We start from the raw sequence: 16,603 nt of genomic DNA, 5'->3' as shown, positions 1-16,603 counted from the left end.
CTGGGCCACAACCCTGGCTTCTCTAGCCACTTCTTCTCTTTGAGCATCTATCAACCACCATTGGGAGACACTAGAGTGCTTTAAGGAAAGAGATATTAAGGTACGAGGCACTTGTGCCATTTGGTACCTGGTACACGAAGATCATAAACGTGGTATTGAATTTGCCATTGTGTTCAGCCAATAATAGTAAAACACAGGCACGGATGTTAATGAAGCCTTTCCAAAGTTGATCCAAAAAATACTCCAAAATGACTTTGGTTGCTTTTATGCCTGGAACAGAGAGCCGCAAGTTGGCTCTGGCTTTCTCAGCCCACAAAAGAAGTACAGAGAGAAGGTGAGAACTTTTACCCTTGAGGATGTGGAAGAATTAGACTCTCCTCAATTTCCAATCATTCTGAAAATCAGACTTTTAAAGCACAGGGGTGTCACCTTTGATTGAACTTGAAATGAGGGTCTTTTCATTGAACTAGGATGTGATCAGGGCCAGTCAAGGCCCTGCTCCAGATTCCAGGCCCAGGGGCTCCCTGTTGACTCAGAGCAACCACAGATCCCTGGTTCCCACAGTCTGCCACCGAGGCTGGCTGAGGATATGGACCAGGGTACAGGATTCACCTGGGCTATATGGCAACACTGGCAGAGGGTCCTCCAAATACGGGCCTTCTTGCCCAGAGAATTGGGCCAGAATATATACTGAACTGCAATCAAAGGCAGTCAGATACTGATCTTCTTGGCCAGTCCAAAGTTCAGGAAGTGGGGCTGTTAACAAAAGTCATTTAATAACCTCTTTGGTCATCTCCTGCTCCAACTTGTAAACATTTGACTTCAAGCACAAACCTTGAACTCTAAGAGTCCTGAAGACAAAGATCGCCCTGAATAATGATCCTCATTCTCAGAGGGTGTTCTCGGGACCAGCAGCAGCAGCATCCCCTGGGAACTTGTGAGACATGCAAATTCTCAGGTCCCACCCCAGACCTACTGAACCAGAAACTCAGTGCATAGGACCCAGAACTCTGCCTTAACAAGCTTCCCACATGATCCTGTATTCATCAAGGTTTTGAGAACCCCCGACTGATTGAATAATTTTTAATCATCAACCATCTATACAGCAAACGTCAGAGAAAATAAGCCTGACAGGTCCGAGTACCAAAACAAAACGTCTTATGCCTTAGCACACAAGGAGTACCCTCTCAAACGTGTAACTCATACTATCCCAATAAAATTATGCGAGGCACTACTGTACCTGAGAGCATCTCCTGGCCAGTTGGTGGGGGCGCGTGGAAGGCATACACGTTATCTCCCTCTGAAATGGTATTCAGGTCCTCTTCATCAAAGAAAGACCGCTGGAATCCACTGGGACACAGTTCAACCAAGATCACCTGGAACGAGGAGGATCATTTTTCCTCTTGATTCCTCAAAGGGAACTTGAGCAAGAAATCTAAAAGTGACTGATAGTCTCTTACCCTTTCCTCCCTTCTAAGCAAGAAACACTACTTATTAGTAGTAATAAAACAGAGGAGGTATAACAATTAGATTGACCATAGACTATCTCAATGGCAACAACAGAATCTCAAACTGCTGAAGGAAGAGATGGTGGAAGACAATTGAGGGGGGGAAAAAAAAATCTCAAGTTTATACCCAGCTAAACTATCATGCAAGCACTAAGAATAAAATAAAGCTCTCTTCAGACTAAAAGTTAAGAGTGTCTACCATTTACGATCTCTACTGAAAGAACTTCTAAATCGTTTTGCCAACTTTTTTCACATCCTGGCATATGAGGTACATATTTTTATGGAACACTGAGGTAAGCAGAAGAACTTGCCCTCATAGCAGAGAAGAGGGGTGACCACCTTAAGGGTCCTGTTACCTTGGGCACCGAAGGAATTGACATCTCAACACACCTAAGCCATTCAAGGCACACTGGCTGGGAAATTCTCTTGTAAGAGATACATTTCAGGGTTAAAACAAATAAACTGACTCCAGGAAAAAAACTTGCGTTGTAAGAAGAAATGATGAGCCAAAGAAAATGGTAAACATTGGCAAATGTAAACACACACTGACTATATAAATCCATAATAATAACTCATAGTAGTACTACAACCAGGAGGAAAGGGCAGGAGGGATTAAAATACTGGACAATAATATCCATCCACAATAATAATCAAAAAGGTGGAAGGGAGATTAAAGCACACCAAGATCCTTGTGTTGTTTGGGAAAATTAACATAGGACTTTGCTAATAATTCTGCATGTCGGCATGTTAAGGATAACCACTAAATAAGCATAGAAATAGAATATATAGGTCCCAAACCAGAAGAAATGGAATAAAAATTGCTCAAGAGAAAAGAAGCAGTAAAGGAGAGGGAAAGGAAACAAAGAAAAAGCAGGGTAAATGGAAAGCATAAAATAAGAGAATATAAATAAATCCAAATATATTCATGGTCGCAGATAATGTAAAAGGAATAACCCTGCTGGTTAAAATATCAAAACAGATTTTAAGTTCCAATCAAAATGCCTACACATGCACTTAGGAATCCCTAAGTGACTCCTATCTCCCTGAACAAACACATCACACTCTGCAAATTCCTGACAATTCTTTGATTCTTGTAATTATTCAAACTCTATGTCGCATCCCCCTTTTGGCATTTTTTTTTAATGGCCATTTCTTCCCCAAGACTCACCCACTGTCCTATTCTCTCTCTTGCTCTCTCAATATACCCCTGAAGAGAGCTTTAAGTTCACTGAGCAAGATACACACCTTTTTCCTCATATTCATTTTTTATGAATCCTCATAAACACGGTGATACGATTAGGGACACTGACTGGGTGGGGGCAGGAAGGAGCCCACACAGTGAGTAATCATGGTGGCTACATGTAAAAATTCAACAAACTATAACCTCAAGGTGTGTGCCCTTTATTCTATGTGTGTTAGTCCTCAACAGGAAGGCTAAAACACATTTTTTAGCTGTGTGACCCTGGGCAGGTCACTTAACCTCTCAGTGCCTCCTCTTTCCTCACTGATAAAAATGAAGATAATTGGTATCGACTGTACAAGGTGGTTGTGAGGATTGAACTGGCTATGAATACCAAGGTCACAAAATGGCACCCAGCACTTGGGAAGCACTACTGAGCGTTCGCGGTCATTGGAATTATTAGGATCGTGATCGTCATCACAGTCTTCATCCTTTTCTGGTAATTCTGTGTAAATGCAGGGAGAGGTCAAGGCTCAGTCATCAAGACACCAATCAAACAGAAACTCATGAGTCACGAGGGAGTCACCTGGGAACCAGAAATTAGTCTACACAGCCCTACACAGCTGGCCCAGTTAGCGTTCCGACATTCAGTGACCAGGCCCCCGTGCCATTCCATCACACCTCATCTGCAGGGACGCCGCCTTCCTCTGCAACCATCTTCCTCAGGGCTGCCACTGTGCTGAGGATCGGCACGGCCAGGCCCACCCGCAGGAACCGCTGGCTCTTAGAGGGGAAGACCAAGGTGACGCTCAAGAATCTGGAAAATAGGAAGGCGTCCACATCCTTAAAGGACGGACATGAACTGTCAACACCATTGACATTGGGTCAAGTCCAACACTTGGGCTCATCTCTGCTTCCTGGTTGGGTCACTGTACTTTAGGTATGCTGTCACCAGGTGGCAGCAGAGAGCCAAATCTCCAAAGGGTCTCAGTTCAAGTATAGTTTTCCATAGTGAAAAATTAAAGGTACTTGATTAAGAATCACAGTACAGACCTGTGATCTCAAGGTTCTGTTTGTCCAATAGATCACGGTAAGCCAAAACAAACTTGGAAATCTGAGATGGGAAAGGGTCAAGCTTCTTCTATCAGGGTTCAACACTATTGATGATACCCTCCTTACTGAAACTGCCCTTAGTAATAGGACACTTTCCCTTCTCCCCCTCCCCGCCCCCACACTCTCTGGAATCTCTCCTTCTACTTCCTATTGTCCCCACCAGCACACTGGGGCTCCCTCCTCCAGCTTCTGCTTCTCCTGCCCCTTCCTGCAACACCTGTTGGATTCACGCAGCTCACTGCCACAGCTGGGACTGGAACCCCGGGCAGTCCAGCCCCAGAGTCAGTGGTCCCAACCCCTGTCCTCTGGCACATGAGGCCAAGAATCTTAGCTCACATCCATCAGTAGGCATCCCCTGGTCGGGTCACCCAAGAAAGGACAAGCCAGTGTTACAGGGATAGCACGGATGATGAGCAGCACAGGAACTTGGAGCAGAAATGGGGATTACGTTGCCAGGAAAGGCTTTATGAAGCTTTGGCTCTTCATCTGCATCCTAAAGATGGGGGACTGTCAGCAGGCGGAGGGCAAGACAGATGGTATTTTCGGAGATGGAGAACACAAGGAAGAAATGCCACCGTCTCAAGACCAGTGTAGGACTCACCAAACTTCCATGACACTGACGTTGGCCAGATGCCTTAATGGCTTTAAGACCTAGGCTTCTGGAATGCCTGCCCTGTGTGCCTCTTACGCTTAAAAAGCCGAGCCCACCACACCTCTTACCCGACCCTACTACTCTCCTCTTTTCTGTTTTTCTCCTCTCCTTCAACACCCCCTCCCCTTTTTCCTTTGCTCCTTAGAGACACTGTTTCCCTGCACCTTCACAGTGAGCCAAAAGGACGTGGAAACAAAGCCGGGAAAAGCAGGTGGCGACAGGTACCCCCCCCCAGATTTGCCCCTGGTTCTGCTGAGAGGTCCAGACCGGCCACCGGCCCATGCCCGCTTCTGAGCAGGCCCAAGACTTCGGAAGCCCCGCTACGGCGTGACAGACCGAGGCACTGCGGATAATTCCCTCGTCAGCTAGAGAAGGGACGCGGCAGCCTTTTACTTTGTCACATTCGGTCGCCAAACATCACCAGCCTTCTAAGGCTGGTTTCTACAGAAATGCTGGTTGAGACTCGCAAGAGACCGAGCCGCAGGTGCGAGGCCGTAAGGTACCCAGGGAGGACTAAGGACTGAGGGAGTCAAGTTCACGCTCACGTACCTCGTCTGGCGCAGGGGGATGGGGAGTGACACACACAGGAAGGGGTCGAAGGTATTGCTCTGTTTCAGGCAGTGGGGACAGGTCAAGGAAGATCTGTGAGGGAAAAAAATAAAGTTTCAAGCTGAATCGCACTCAGTTTGGCAGATCCTCAAAAAGTTAAATATAAAATTGCCATGTGATCCAGCCATTCCCCTCCCAGATACGTACCCAAAAGGAGTTGAAAACAGGGATTCCTACAAGTACTTGTCCTCAAGTGTTCGTAGGAGCGCTATTCACAAGAGTCAAAGGGCAGACACAACCCGAACGTCCATCAGTGGATAACTGGATAAATCCACAAGAGGTAAAGCCACAAAGATGGAAGGCGGATTGGTGGCCGCCAGGTGCAGGGGAGGGGTGGGGAGGGCTTAACAGGTATCGGGTTTTCTCTTGGGGTGATCAAAATGGTTAGGAACTAGACAGAGGTGCAAGATGCCCAACACTAACGTACGTGCCACGGAACTCTACGCTTTAAAATGGTTAACTTTACGTTACATGATTTTACCTCAATTTTTAAAAAAAGGTTTAGTCACACGTGGCAGTGCGCTGAGTTTGGGAAGGGAAGCAAAAACCCCGCGAGACAGAAACAGCAGGCCGACTTGCAAGCTGGAAGGAATCTTAGGACCATGCCTTCCCCTAGTTCTTAGCTTCACTGTGCCCTAGAATGACAAAGGAAGCTTTTCTAAAAACGCAAATGTCTCAGCCCTCCTCCCATAGAGTCTGTGGGGGGGTGGGGGGGGGGCCGGGAGAGGCTCAGGCATTGGTGTATCAGTGGCTCCCCAGACACCAGGTTCAGCCAGGATGCAGAACCACCAAAGGAGTCCACCCTCCTCATTGTACCAGTGAAGCAACAAAGCTCGGAGAAAAGCAGCTAATAGTAAAAGAGCTAATATCGAAACAGCGTTTACTAAGAAGTGGGCATTATTCTGACCACTGGGCTTGTATTAACCCACTTACTACCCATAACCACCAGGATCATCCCCGTTTTGCAGACAAGAAGACTGAAGCACAGAGACGTTAAGCAACTTTCCCAAGGACCACACAGCTCTTAAGTGGCAAAGCTAGGCTCAGGTTCCAGAGTCTGCGCTCATCACCATTCCTCCAGAGTCTTTAGTATAAGCCGATGAAGCACTGATCGTCAAGAGTAGATATACACACAGTTGACTTACATTCTTTAAACTTTCAAACTCAACACTCCCTTACTTAAGAGCATGTTGTCCCTGAAAGTAAAATGCAATTTTTATATTCCACATGGGGACTCCAGTTTAATTTCCTTAACCATATGACAGACCATATTCTTCCAAGACATAAGGGATTTCTGGATGCTATGTGTGCATCCTGAAATCTACACGGCCTTCTTCCTTGGGAAAATGGACCACCACCCAGCCGACAGTCATGCTCCTATATGATAGTCAGCAAGGAAAATGGGGCTGGTATCACACCCAGGTTTCGAGTCTCTGCGGGGAGTCCAGCTGCAGCGGTTTCCCGCTGAGCAGAGAGAATGGGAAAAACCAGGGACAAGCAAGAAACCCTGAGGTTTTCAGGGTGCTGGCCAAGGCGACCCTAAGCGAGCTGGCCAGAGCAGGTCAGCTCCCCGGGGGACAAGTTAACAGCACACCATCCATGACTTTAGGTAACAGACCTGAGTATTTAATGTCCAGTAACTTGCTGCTTCTAGTAATTTTCCCATTGGGAAAATGATGGTAATGTGTTGGTAAAATGGTGTATCAGACACCGAGCTCCAGGTGGTAGGGAGACCCGATGGTTGTGGGGTCCCCCCTGCCACCCTTTCTCCTGATCCTTCTCCTACCTTCACCCATTGCGTACCTGAGAAAGCCTAACAGGGATTGCCGCCTGTCATGGGGACCAGACCAGACTTTCTGTGGATAAAAGCCACGAGTGACAAAGAAATGAAAACACGCATGCACGCGCACACATACACCCTCCCATAGCCCAAACTGCAATGCAGCACTAATCCTTGGTTATTAAACTCACCGATGTTTTTAGGTTGTGGTGATAACCATATGGAACAACCAATTATTTCTCCTCTAGTCCATAACCTAGTCCAGCACCCTGACCCCATTCCTCCTCCTCTCCTCCGGCCAAAGTCAAAAACCCGACACCCTAAAAAGGAGGGGAGGGAGAACCTCAGTGAACAGGGGTCTCTGAATTAACCCACAATAAATCCCCCAGCTTCCAATTTCATACAGAAGGGCTGACATCACAGCGACTTTCCATCTCTGGGCCCACCGGCCACCCCAGAAAATCACTTCCCACAGCTCAGAAGCCCTCACCTAGACAGACATTTTTTTTTTTACTCAATTTTTTCTTTACTCCAGACGATCCGGCACAAAGCGGTTATTTTTAGCTGTCACTGGTTCCTTTTTGGAAGCTTGAACACCTTGCTTCTTACTCATCATCCTACAGGAACCTACCCAAAGGGCACTTGTAATCCTTAGTATCGGATCGGCTTAAACGTCCCTTCCTCAGGAATCCTCCTCTGACTCACCCCACACCAGTCAGAGACCGTGTGATATTTTGACTTATAATGAGAAATACATATTTGGTCTTTGTCCCAGTTCCTGGCTCGGAGCTCCTAAAACCCATGGAATTACCTAAGGGATGAGCCCCGAGGCAAAAAGGTCCATCTTTTGCCAGTCCTAACAAGCCCCAGACAACCACATGCAGGAGTTCTGTTAATGAGGTGGTTCTGGGATGGCCCCTGGATCACCGAGGATGGGGGCTGGTTGCCAGGGGAACCGACCCGGGATTAGAGGGTTGGCACTTGCAGGCGAGGAAAGGGGCAGCAGAGGTTGAGTTCATCACTAAGGGTCAATGATTCAATCAATCACAGGTAGGTAATGAGACCTACACGAAAACCCTAGCAGGAGGGGTTTGGAGAGCTTTGAACCCCTGGAGGGGCTGGAGGGCGGGGCCCCCCGAGAGGGCACAGCAACCCTGCACCCCTGCACCCCGTCCCACACACCTGGCCCAGCACAGCCCATCCCCGCTGTTCCTGAGTCGTATCCTTTTATAACAAATTGCTAATCCAGTGAGTAAATGGTTTTCCCAAGTTCCGTGAGCAGCCCTAGCAAACTACGGAAACTGCGAGGGGGTCGGGGAATCTCCGGTCTGTAGCCGGCCAGTCAGAAGCACGGGTGACAATCTGGGACCTGGGGGTCGGGGGTGTGGGGGGGGAGCAGTCTTGTGGGACTGAGCGCTTCAGTGTCGGGTCGGAGTTCCACTGTCTGGTCCGTGTGCACAGGTGACCAGTGTCGGGTGGGAGTTACACTGTAGGACACCCCGTCCCTGTGTGCGCAGAGCAGAACAGCCTGGTGTGGGGAAAGCACCCTGCGCCCACACATCTGTGCCGGCAGGTTTGTAAGCATGGTAGGAGGAGAGAGTGTAAAAGAAAACAGTTTTTTTTCCCTTCCCACCAGTAACACGCACCTGAAAGCACCTGCCAGCTATAAAAACCCAGGAGTCACCCTAGCTTCTCCCCTTTCCCTCAGTGCCTCCCCCTTGTACCTTTAAATTCATGAGCAACGCATCTGGCCACCCCTGGATCCCAGGCGCCCTCCCTCTCCCAGGGTTCCTCAGCGGCTCCAGCCTCCCTCCAGCCCCCAAAAAACCACCAGCGTAATCTCTGAAATTGAAAAGGATAGCACACCCGGCTTCAAATTCTGCAGCAGCTTCCTGGGCCCTTCAGACAAAAACCCACACCTGGCCAGGACACCTGCCCCGTCCACCGCTCCAGCCGTACCTCCCGCCCCTCCCTCCCTGGCAGCTACCTTGCCCTTTCTGTCCCTTGCGGTGCCAACGTCATTCCAACCCCAGGCCCTTTGCCTCGGCCGTTTTCTCTGCCTGGATGACCCTGTCCCCCAGATACGTGAATAGCTGACTCCTTGTCACTCGGTTCTCGGCTCAAATGTCCCCCCCACCAAAAAAAGAAGCCTTCCCGGACCACCTTATCTAAGGCTGGCTGCCTCCCCCACACCCCGAGCTGTGTCTTATCACCATCACGAGCCGCCGTGACGTGTGTGGCGTGTTACCGAACACCCGCCCCAGCAGAATGTGAGCTCCATGAGAACGGGGGCCGGGCCTTGTTCGCAGCTCCCTTCTGGTGCCGAGAAGGGCAGTGGCCCGTAGTAGGTGAAATAGTAAATATCGAGGGCATATCTATCTGGAATTAAATATCCAGAGGGCACGCGGGGGTATTTGGTTGGTATTTCTCGCTCATGGGCAGGGAGTGATGCTCCTCGCTGTAACCGGTGGACCAAGCACAAGCACAGACGCTCAAATGTTGGGAAGAAGGGAAGAAAGTGAGCATGTGTGCCCAGGAGGGGGAGTGGGCAGAGAGAAGGGAATGAGCCGAGAAATAAGCAAACTGATTGTACAGACACCAAGAGCGGTACCCGGTGGCAATTCTCGGTGTCCCTGCCCCCCAGTCTAACCTACCCTGACCTTAAACTCCCCGTATGTTCTTTCTCCTCCTCTCTTCGTCTCCTGTCTCATTTTCGTTTCAAGCAGCCTCCGCTCCGGGCAGGTAAGTAAGGCCGATGCCCTGGGCGTAGCTCCCATGGCTAGAAAAGGTCGGCAGCCGTGAAACTGAGGTTCGCCCTGTGCATGCCACCGCAGGGAAGAAATGGGCCTTACTTCGCATACAACAGTAACACTTACGCTCGTTTCGAAGAGTTTTTAATTCCCCAGTATGCTGAGCTACGAGCGTAGCGTGTCACCAAGAGGAGGTTCTCTGTAACCGATGGCTTCCCCGAAATTCTATCATGCTCATTCCCACGTGTGAGCAGGTTCCGTGCTGGCTGAAGACGCTCCCACCCGTTCAACCCTAGTCATCCTTCAGAGCCCATCAAAAGGCACGCCTCCTCCGAGAAGCCCAGGGGGGTTTCTCCCCGCGTTGCCCTCTCACTGCAATCACTACCTTCACTAAATCATCATAGTACTGGGAAATATGCTGCCTTATCCGAATCTCTGAACTGTCATATATATAAAAAGCCCAAAGAGAACGTTTCTGAAGTCAAAGGCAGTGTAATTATTTTCTACGTCGTCCATGCTGCTGGGAAATCTTGAACTTGAAAGAACTTGGTAATCTGGGCTCTCTGGCTGCAGGAACGAACCAGAATGATTGCCTTGCCTGCTGGGGAAGCCCTGACCTCCACAGTCACGCTCTAGAACCCCCTGGGGTTGGGATGGGAGGCCCAGGAGCCAGCAAGAAGGGAAAGAAGAAACACTAATCGCCAGCGCCAGAGCCGACAGGAGTGAGTGGTTAACTGCGATCTATAATGGGAGAGAGGAGGGCACTGGTGTTTCTGTTGTCTTGCCATCAATAGGAGACCAGTTATCGGCATACGAGTTTGGGCGACCCATTCCAAGCCCATCCATCCCACTCTTACCCAGATTCTTACCTATACTGAGCTTGAAAGTGGCTCTGCACAAAGCTTGGGCCTAGAGAAAGCTGAGCCGATGGTGACGGGAGGTTCTCGGGGGTTCTGCTGGCTTCAGGCTGAGGCTGCAAAGAAATGAGGGAAGGAAGCAAGGTCAGGCCCGGCTCCCAGGGCTCCGGCACCTCGGGACCACTGAGCCCTGGCCCTTCTGTTGACTTTCCACAATTCACAGCTCCTTCGGCCTCCAGACCTCCCAAACTCCCCCCGACAGAGAAGGTGCTGAGGGAGCAGAGCTGAAGCGGGAAGCCTGGGAACGCTCCCACATCCTCGGCCACCTCCGCTGTGACCTCTGTCTCGACTGTCCTGTTCGCATCTCCATCCTGCTGGGCCCTGCGTGTCGACACCGGGCAGGCTGCTAGGCTCTAAACACCTCCGCACCACACCTCCCTGCTTCCACCACCCTGCCCCATCCGCATCTCCTCGGGAGTCCTCTGCACGCGAGCACCAGGCACACGAGGCTTCGCTCCTTCGCCCCACATCAGTCCTACTGTGCCCCTCTTTGCATCCTCTCTGTACCCGCTTTCTGGTGCTCCTACAGCAAGTTTGCACACCCTGGCGGCTTAAAACAAGCAGAAATGTATTCTCTTATAGTTCTGGGGACCAGACATCCAAAATCAGCATCCCCAGGGCACAAACAGGGATGCGGGGGCTCTGGGGAATGCGCCCCTTGCCTCTCCCGGCCTCTGGTGGCTGTGGGAATCCCAAGGCTGGTGGCCCCATCACCCCGGGCTTTACGGCCAGCATATTCGAAAAGCCAGGAGAAAGGAACGCACGTGAAGTGTGTGGGTGAAGCATGCCAACATCTGAAATGTGGATTTAAAACCCATCGCGAAGCAGTAAGGGGAGGAAAACCATAGACTGAGGAGTATATAGATGGACAAATACAGGATAATGCAATTTTAGTAAAATGTAAACTATAGAGTCCAGGCGGTGGGCAGGAGGTATTCACTGTATCATTCATTCAACGTTTCCATCTGTATGGAATTTTCTGGATTAAAAGATTGGGGCAAATACTCAGGACGGAACATTCTCATTGGCCCCGTGGTTTTGTGAAGCTCAAGTCGACCAGCACATAGATGTGTGAAGGGAGGTGGAAAACGGGGCCACGCTGCGGGGCGGGGGGGGGGGGGCTTCCATGTCCTAAAGATGACTACCCAGTTCAGTAAACAGCACAGAAGCAGGATTGAGAATCTGCCTCCGGACTCCAGCGGCCAGGGTCCCAATCCCTCCGAAATGGCACTCCTCTGGGAGCGCTGCCCAACCTCTGAGCCAGCCAAGTATGTTACTTAACCCCTTGGCCCCCCCGATTTCCCGGCTTCTAGAAAGGGATGCTGAATGACAGTGCCTACCTCAGGGGGATGTCCTGAGATTCAAAGAGTTGACATACATGTAACACTCAGAACAGGGAGCACGGTCTGTGGTCGCCAAGACACGGCAGGGAGTATCCGATGGGTTTCGAACCCACGTGGTGGCGCCATGCGTGGAGAGATGCTTTAACTGACCGCCGTGCACAGGATGCAGGAGGGCGAGTCCGGGGGAAGGACACAGATCAGGAGGCTCGAGGGCCCGGGGCACAATGGGAAGAGCTGGAGAATGAGCCATGAGCACGGGAAGGGGGGATGGACTCAAGACGCCCTGTGTCCGCGGCACACAGCGGAACACTCAGTGGGGCAGCAAAGGAAGGGGGAGGGGACAAGCAGGAACAGCTCCGAGCTCCCATCTGGTGCCCGGAGAATGCATGTCTTCCGTTAGCGTAGGAAGGGAAATCGAAGGCAGAAGTGGGTCCGGGAAGGGCACGCCAGAGTTTGAGGTGATGGGGGGCTGGAAGGGGTGGACCCTGGATGCAGAGCAGACGCTGGGATTTGTGGCTGCACAGGGCTGAGGCCCCTTCCTTGGTCACGGCGCCCCTTCTGGAATACTGAGCCCAGTCCATGGGGAGGTGGGGAAGCTCTTTAATCCCTTCGCAAGGGACAGGAACATGACCCAAGTGAGACTGATGGGGTGGTCCTGCCCCGTGAATCACGAGCAGAGTGACCGAAAGCCTGAAAACACGGATTCCAGCAGCGGTGTCTGGGCCAGAGTCCAGCAGTTTCTGCCACTGTGAACCACCCCCCAGCCCTCACCCCCCTCCAAGTGCTGTCTGATTCTCGCCGGGTCCAAGCCTGGTTCTCGTCTCCCCTCTGATCCTGCCTGCTACACCTCCATCCTCTCTCCAGTCATCTGAAGTTGGCTGCCGTTACTTGCAGCCAAAGACCTCACAATGATACAGGTGCTTCTGCATCCGGGTGATAACATGGGGGGTCAGGCGTGTTAGTGGGCAGGATCGCCCAGGAGCGGGTGCGGAAGGAGGAAATCCCCAGAGGCAGCGGGGTCATTCGAGAAACGTGGACCAGGAGGTCCGGCCAGGCTGGCTCCACTCTGCTGGCCAAGCGACCCTGGGCATCTCTCTGAGCCTCATTCCACGTCTAAAAGGGACAGGAGTGGGGCACCTGGGTGGCTCAGTCAGTTAAGCGTCTGCCTTCGGCTCAGGTCATGATCCCGGGGTCCTGGGATCGAGCCCCGCGTCAGGTCTGCTTCTCCCTCCCCCTCTGCTGCTCCCCCTGCTTGTGCTCTCTCCCTCTCTTGCTCGGTTAAATAAATAAATAAAACCTTAAAAAAACAATAGATAAAAGGAACAGGAATGTCACATCCATCTCACGAAGGCACCATTAAAATTAAAAAAAATTATGTGTGTGTCCTACAAGGCCCACACTAGGTGCTTTATAAATGGTAGCTTCCTGGTCCTCTCCCCCACCCCCTCCCGTTCTTGATTCTACAAGAGTGGCAATTTCTGGAAAATTAACTGCCCAAAAGATTGCCTACATGAGGCTGTCTATAGGATGGTAAAAATATGCCCTTTTCACCAGATGAAATCATTTGAGAACCCATCCGGATGACAGAGAAGAAAGTGATCCTTATGTTTTCTCTTCCAGTTTCACATACATCTAGCTGCATGGCCTTCACATGTTTTGAAACAGAAATAACCTCAAAAAGAAAAAAAAAAAAACAAAAACGCTCAGTTACAGAGGACAGTGCCTTTCCTCCTGGAAAGGGAAAATGAAGTTTCGTGCCGGGTCTGGCTTTACCTTCAAGCGTCCCCAGCCAGGCCTCCGCAGGTGGCCCAATTTTCTGAGAGCAAATTTCAGGAGACGCTTCCACCCCAGGTGGAGAAAAAGATCTTTTCTGGTCTCAATCAGGTCAAGCGAAGAGCCGGGCAAGCTCCTCTCTGTGGCCAATAGCCACCCCACCCCCCGTTCTTGCCTGGGTCCTCAAGGCTTGGCCTGTGCAGGGAATTGAAAGCAGCCAGCATGGCCCAGAACAATCAATGAGCAAGGGGCAGAGGGGCCTGAAGGCAGGCCGAGCGGTTGGCAGGCCCGGTCGGAAGTCTGGATTTTGTGCGAGGTACAACAGGAAGCCACCGGAGAAATTTAAGAAGGAGAGTGACATGATCTTTTTGTCCTTTCTCAAAAGGCATCTCTGACTTCAGTATGGAGAACATCTAGCAGAAGGACGCCTTGGGAGACTGGAAGGCCGACTGTGGCTGCTTTTATGGGGGTCCGTCCTCAAGCTGGTGAAAACCATTACTAGCAGGTCCTCTCGGCTTAAAGAAACTCAACGTTAAAGAAAGGCCTGGGGGCAGCGTACTGTGCTCGGGAGCAAGGGCTCCAGAGCAGAGGGTCTCAACCAGTGGGCGCTTTTGCCCCCCAGGGGACACTGGTTGTCAATCACAACCAGGGGAGGGGTGTCACCAGCATCCTGTGGGTAGAGGGATACTGCAGAGGCCACATTGCACAGGACGGCCCCCCCCAGCAAAGAATTACCTGGCCCCAGATATGGACTGTGCAGAGTTTGAGAAACCCGGCTCTAGAAACCCATTTCCTAGACGTGGATCCTGGCTCTCCCACGTACTTGCTGCGTGACTTGGGGGAAGTTACTTAACCTCTCTGTGATCTTCCCCACCCGTAAGCCCAATACCTCTTCTGTCCCCAAAGTAAGACTGAAAGGCAATATGCAAAACTGCCTAGCCCCCTGGTTTGCAGGCAGGAATTGCTGGCTGCCTAGCACAGCCAGGGAGGGGGAGGAAGGGAACATAGAACGAGAGGCTTTTCCTGGCCAGAAGAAAGGGGCGCCACCGGTCTGGTAGTCTCCTCTCACCCCAGCACGGTGATAAGGAAAGGGATCCAGCCCAGCAATGAGACGGACTCAAGTTCAATTCTATTTCCCCCAAATAGAAGTTGGGTGACCTTGGGCAACTTCCCTAACTCTTCATGAGCTGTGCAACATGAGCCAGCCTCACAAACATTACAGCAGGGTAGCTACAAAACATATTCAACCATTCAAGAGCTTACTGGATGTCTCTTATGTGTCAGGAGTGAAATAAGTCACAAAAAGCATCAAGCAGGATGTGTGGCACAAAACGAATATTCAGTACACAGTATCTTTTTTAAAAATACATCATTCTGATTTCAAAATGTGTTCACTGTAAGATTATGAAAATACAGTGTGGACATAGTTTTGGTGGGCATAGTTTTCTGCTTAGCATTCTTCTCTTTGGAGAAGCGACCCAGCCCAAATACTCTAAAGAAGATGTTGAGTACTGGGCGTCTGGGTGGCGCAGTCAGTTAAGCAACCGACTCTTGATTTTTGGCTCCGGTCATGATCTTGGGGTCATGAGATCAAGCCCCACAATGGGCTCCACACTGGGCGTGGAGCCTGCTTAAGATTCTCCCTCTCCCTCTGCCCCTCCCCCCAACCCCCACTTGTGCATGCAAGCACGCTCTTCTCTCTCGCTCTCTCTCTCTCTAAAAAAAAAAGGCTAGGGTGCCTGGGTGGCTCAGTCATTAAGCGTCTGCCTTCGGCTCAGGTCATGATCCCAGGGTCCTGGGATCGAGTCCCACATCCGGCTCCCTGCTCGGCGGGAAGCCTGCTTCTCCCTCTCCCACTGCCCCTGCTTGTGTTCCTGCTCTTGCTATCTCTGTCTCTGTCAAATAAATAAATAAAATCTTAAAAAAAAAAAGATATTTAAAAAAAAAAAAAAAGGCTAAGTGAGCACTGTAGAGGCTCCTCTTGCCACCATGTGTGCAGAGCCAGTCTGAGAATGAAGCCAACAAGAAACAAAGAGCCAAAGACCTGGGGGCATCATCTGAGTCCCTGGATCCAGCCTTACCTGAAGCTGGTGCAAGCCTTGGATTACACAGTATAAAAGCCAATAAATGTCCTTCCCTTAAGTTGGATCAAGGTAAATTTCTGTCGCTTGCAATGAAAAGGATCAGAGTAGGATCAACAGAAAATCACTGCATTTCAAAGAAGAATCCCCCATAAGCCCACAGCCCAGACACACAATCCCATAAAACATTGTTAACTTTTGAGTTGTGGTGATGTTTTTGCTTTGTTTCATTTATGTGTTTTAGGGGTGGCTGGGGTGGCTCTTGTTAAAATAAGAAAACAGGCTTTCAAACCAGACCCCCTTGTACATGAGCCCTAGCTCTGTTCCTTCTTGAGCTGTGTTGCTTTGGGAGGGTTACTCAGCCTCTCTGATTCTTGGTTTACCCACATATACAATGGAGGTAATAATCCTAGCAGCACTCCATAGATGACAAGAGCTACTCAGACTATAGGAGATGCCTGAGTGGCTCAGTCGGTTAAGCGTCTGCCTTCAGCTCAGGTCATGATTCCAGGGTCCTGGGATTGAGCCCCGCATCAGGCTCCCTGCTCAGCAGGGAGTCTGCTTCTCCCTCTACCTGTTTCTCCCTCTGCCAGTGTTCTCTCTGTCAAATAAATAAAATCTTAAAAAAAAAAAGTTACTCAGACTTTATATAATGCTCCCAAGACATGATCTGAGGAGCATACAATCACTACTTTCCTTGTTCGATGCATTCTGCAACTGCCTTCCTGAGCATAAGGGCTGTTCTTGCAGCTCTGTCCAACTCTGAGCTTTTAATTACATTATACTGTTTAAAAGAGGTCTATTCTTATTTGAGACATCTAAGCTTCTGCCCTTCTTTTCTTAAACTTGCAACTGGTTGTTTTATAAGAGAAAGTAACAAAGTTACAGCCGGCTTTG

The 16,603-nt window shown here is 50.3% G+C and overlaps 1 protein-coding gene across 3 annotated transcripts in view; it reads right to left on the bottom strand.

Annotated features, from left to right (window-relative positions):
• USP43 (ubiquitin specific peptidase 43) overlaps nt 1-16,603 on the bottom strand; it is an 89,581-nt gene that overhangs the window by 62,969 nt on the left and 10,009 nt on the right. For all 3 annotated transcript variants that reach the window (XM_078067919.1, XM_078067920.1, XM_078067921.1), the window contains exons 3-6: nt 10,462-10,565; nt 5,003-5,095; nt 3,370-3,505; nt 1,241-1,376 (exon numbers count right to left, since the gene is read on the bottom strand). In XM_078067919.1, the coding sequence (XP_077924045.1) occupies nt 1,241-1,376; nt 3,370-3,505; nt 5,003-5,095; nt 10,462-10,565 (469 nt within the window). The remainder of the gene's footprint in view (nt 1-1,240; nt 1,377-3,369; nt 3,506-5,002; nt 5,096-10,461; nt 10,566-16,603) is intronic.

This window comes from Halichoerus grypus, chromosome 2 (genome assembly GCF_964656455.1).
Source record: "Halichoerus grypus chromosome 2, mHalGry1.hap1.1, whole genome shotgun sequence".
NCBI lineage: Eukaryota > Metazoa > Chordata > Mammalia > Carnivora > Phocidae > Halichoerus > Halichoerus grypus.
This window is presented reverse-complemented; position numbering and strand designations above follow the sequence as displayed.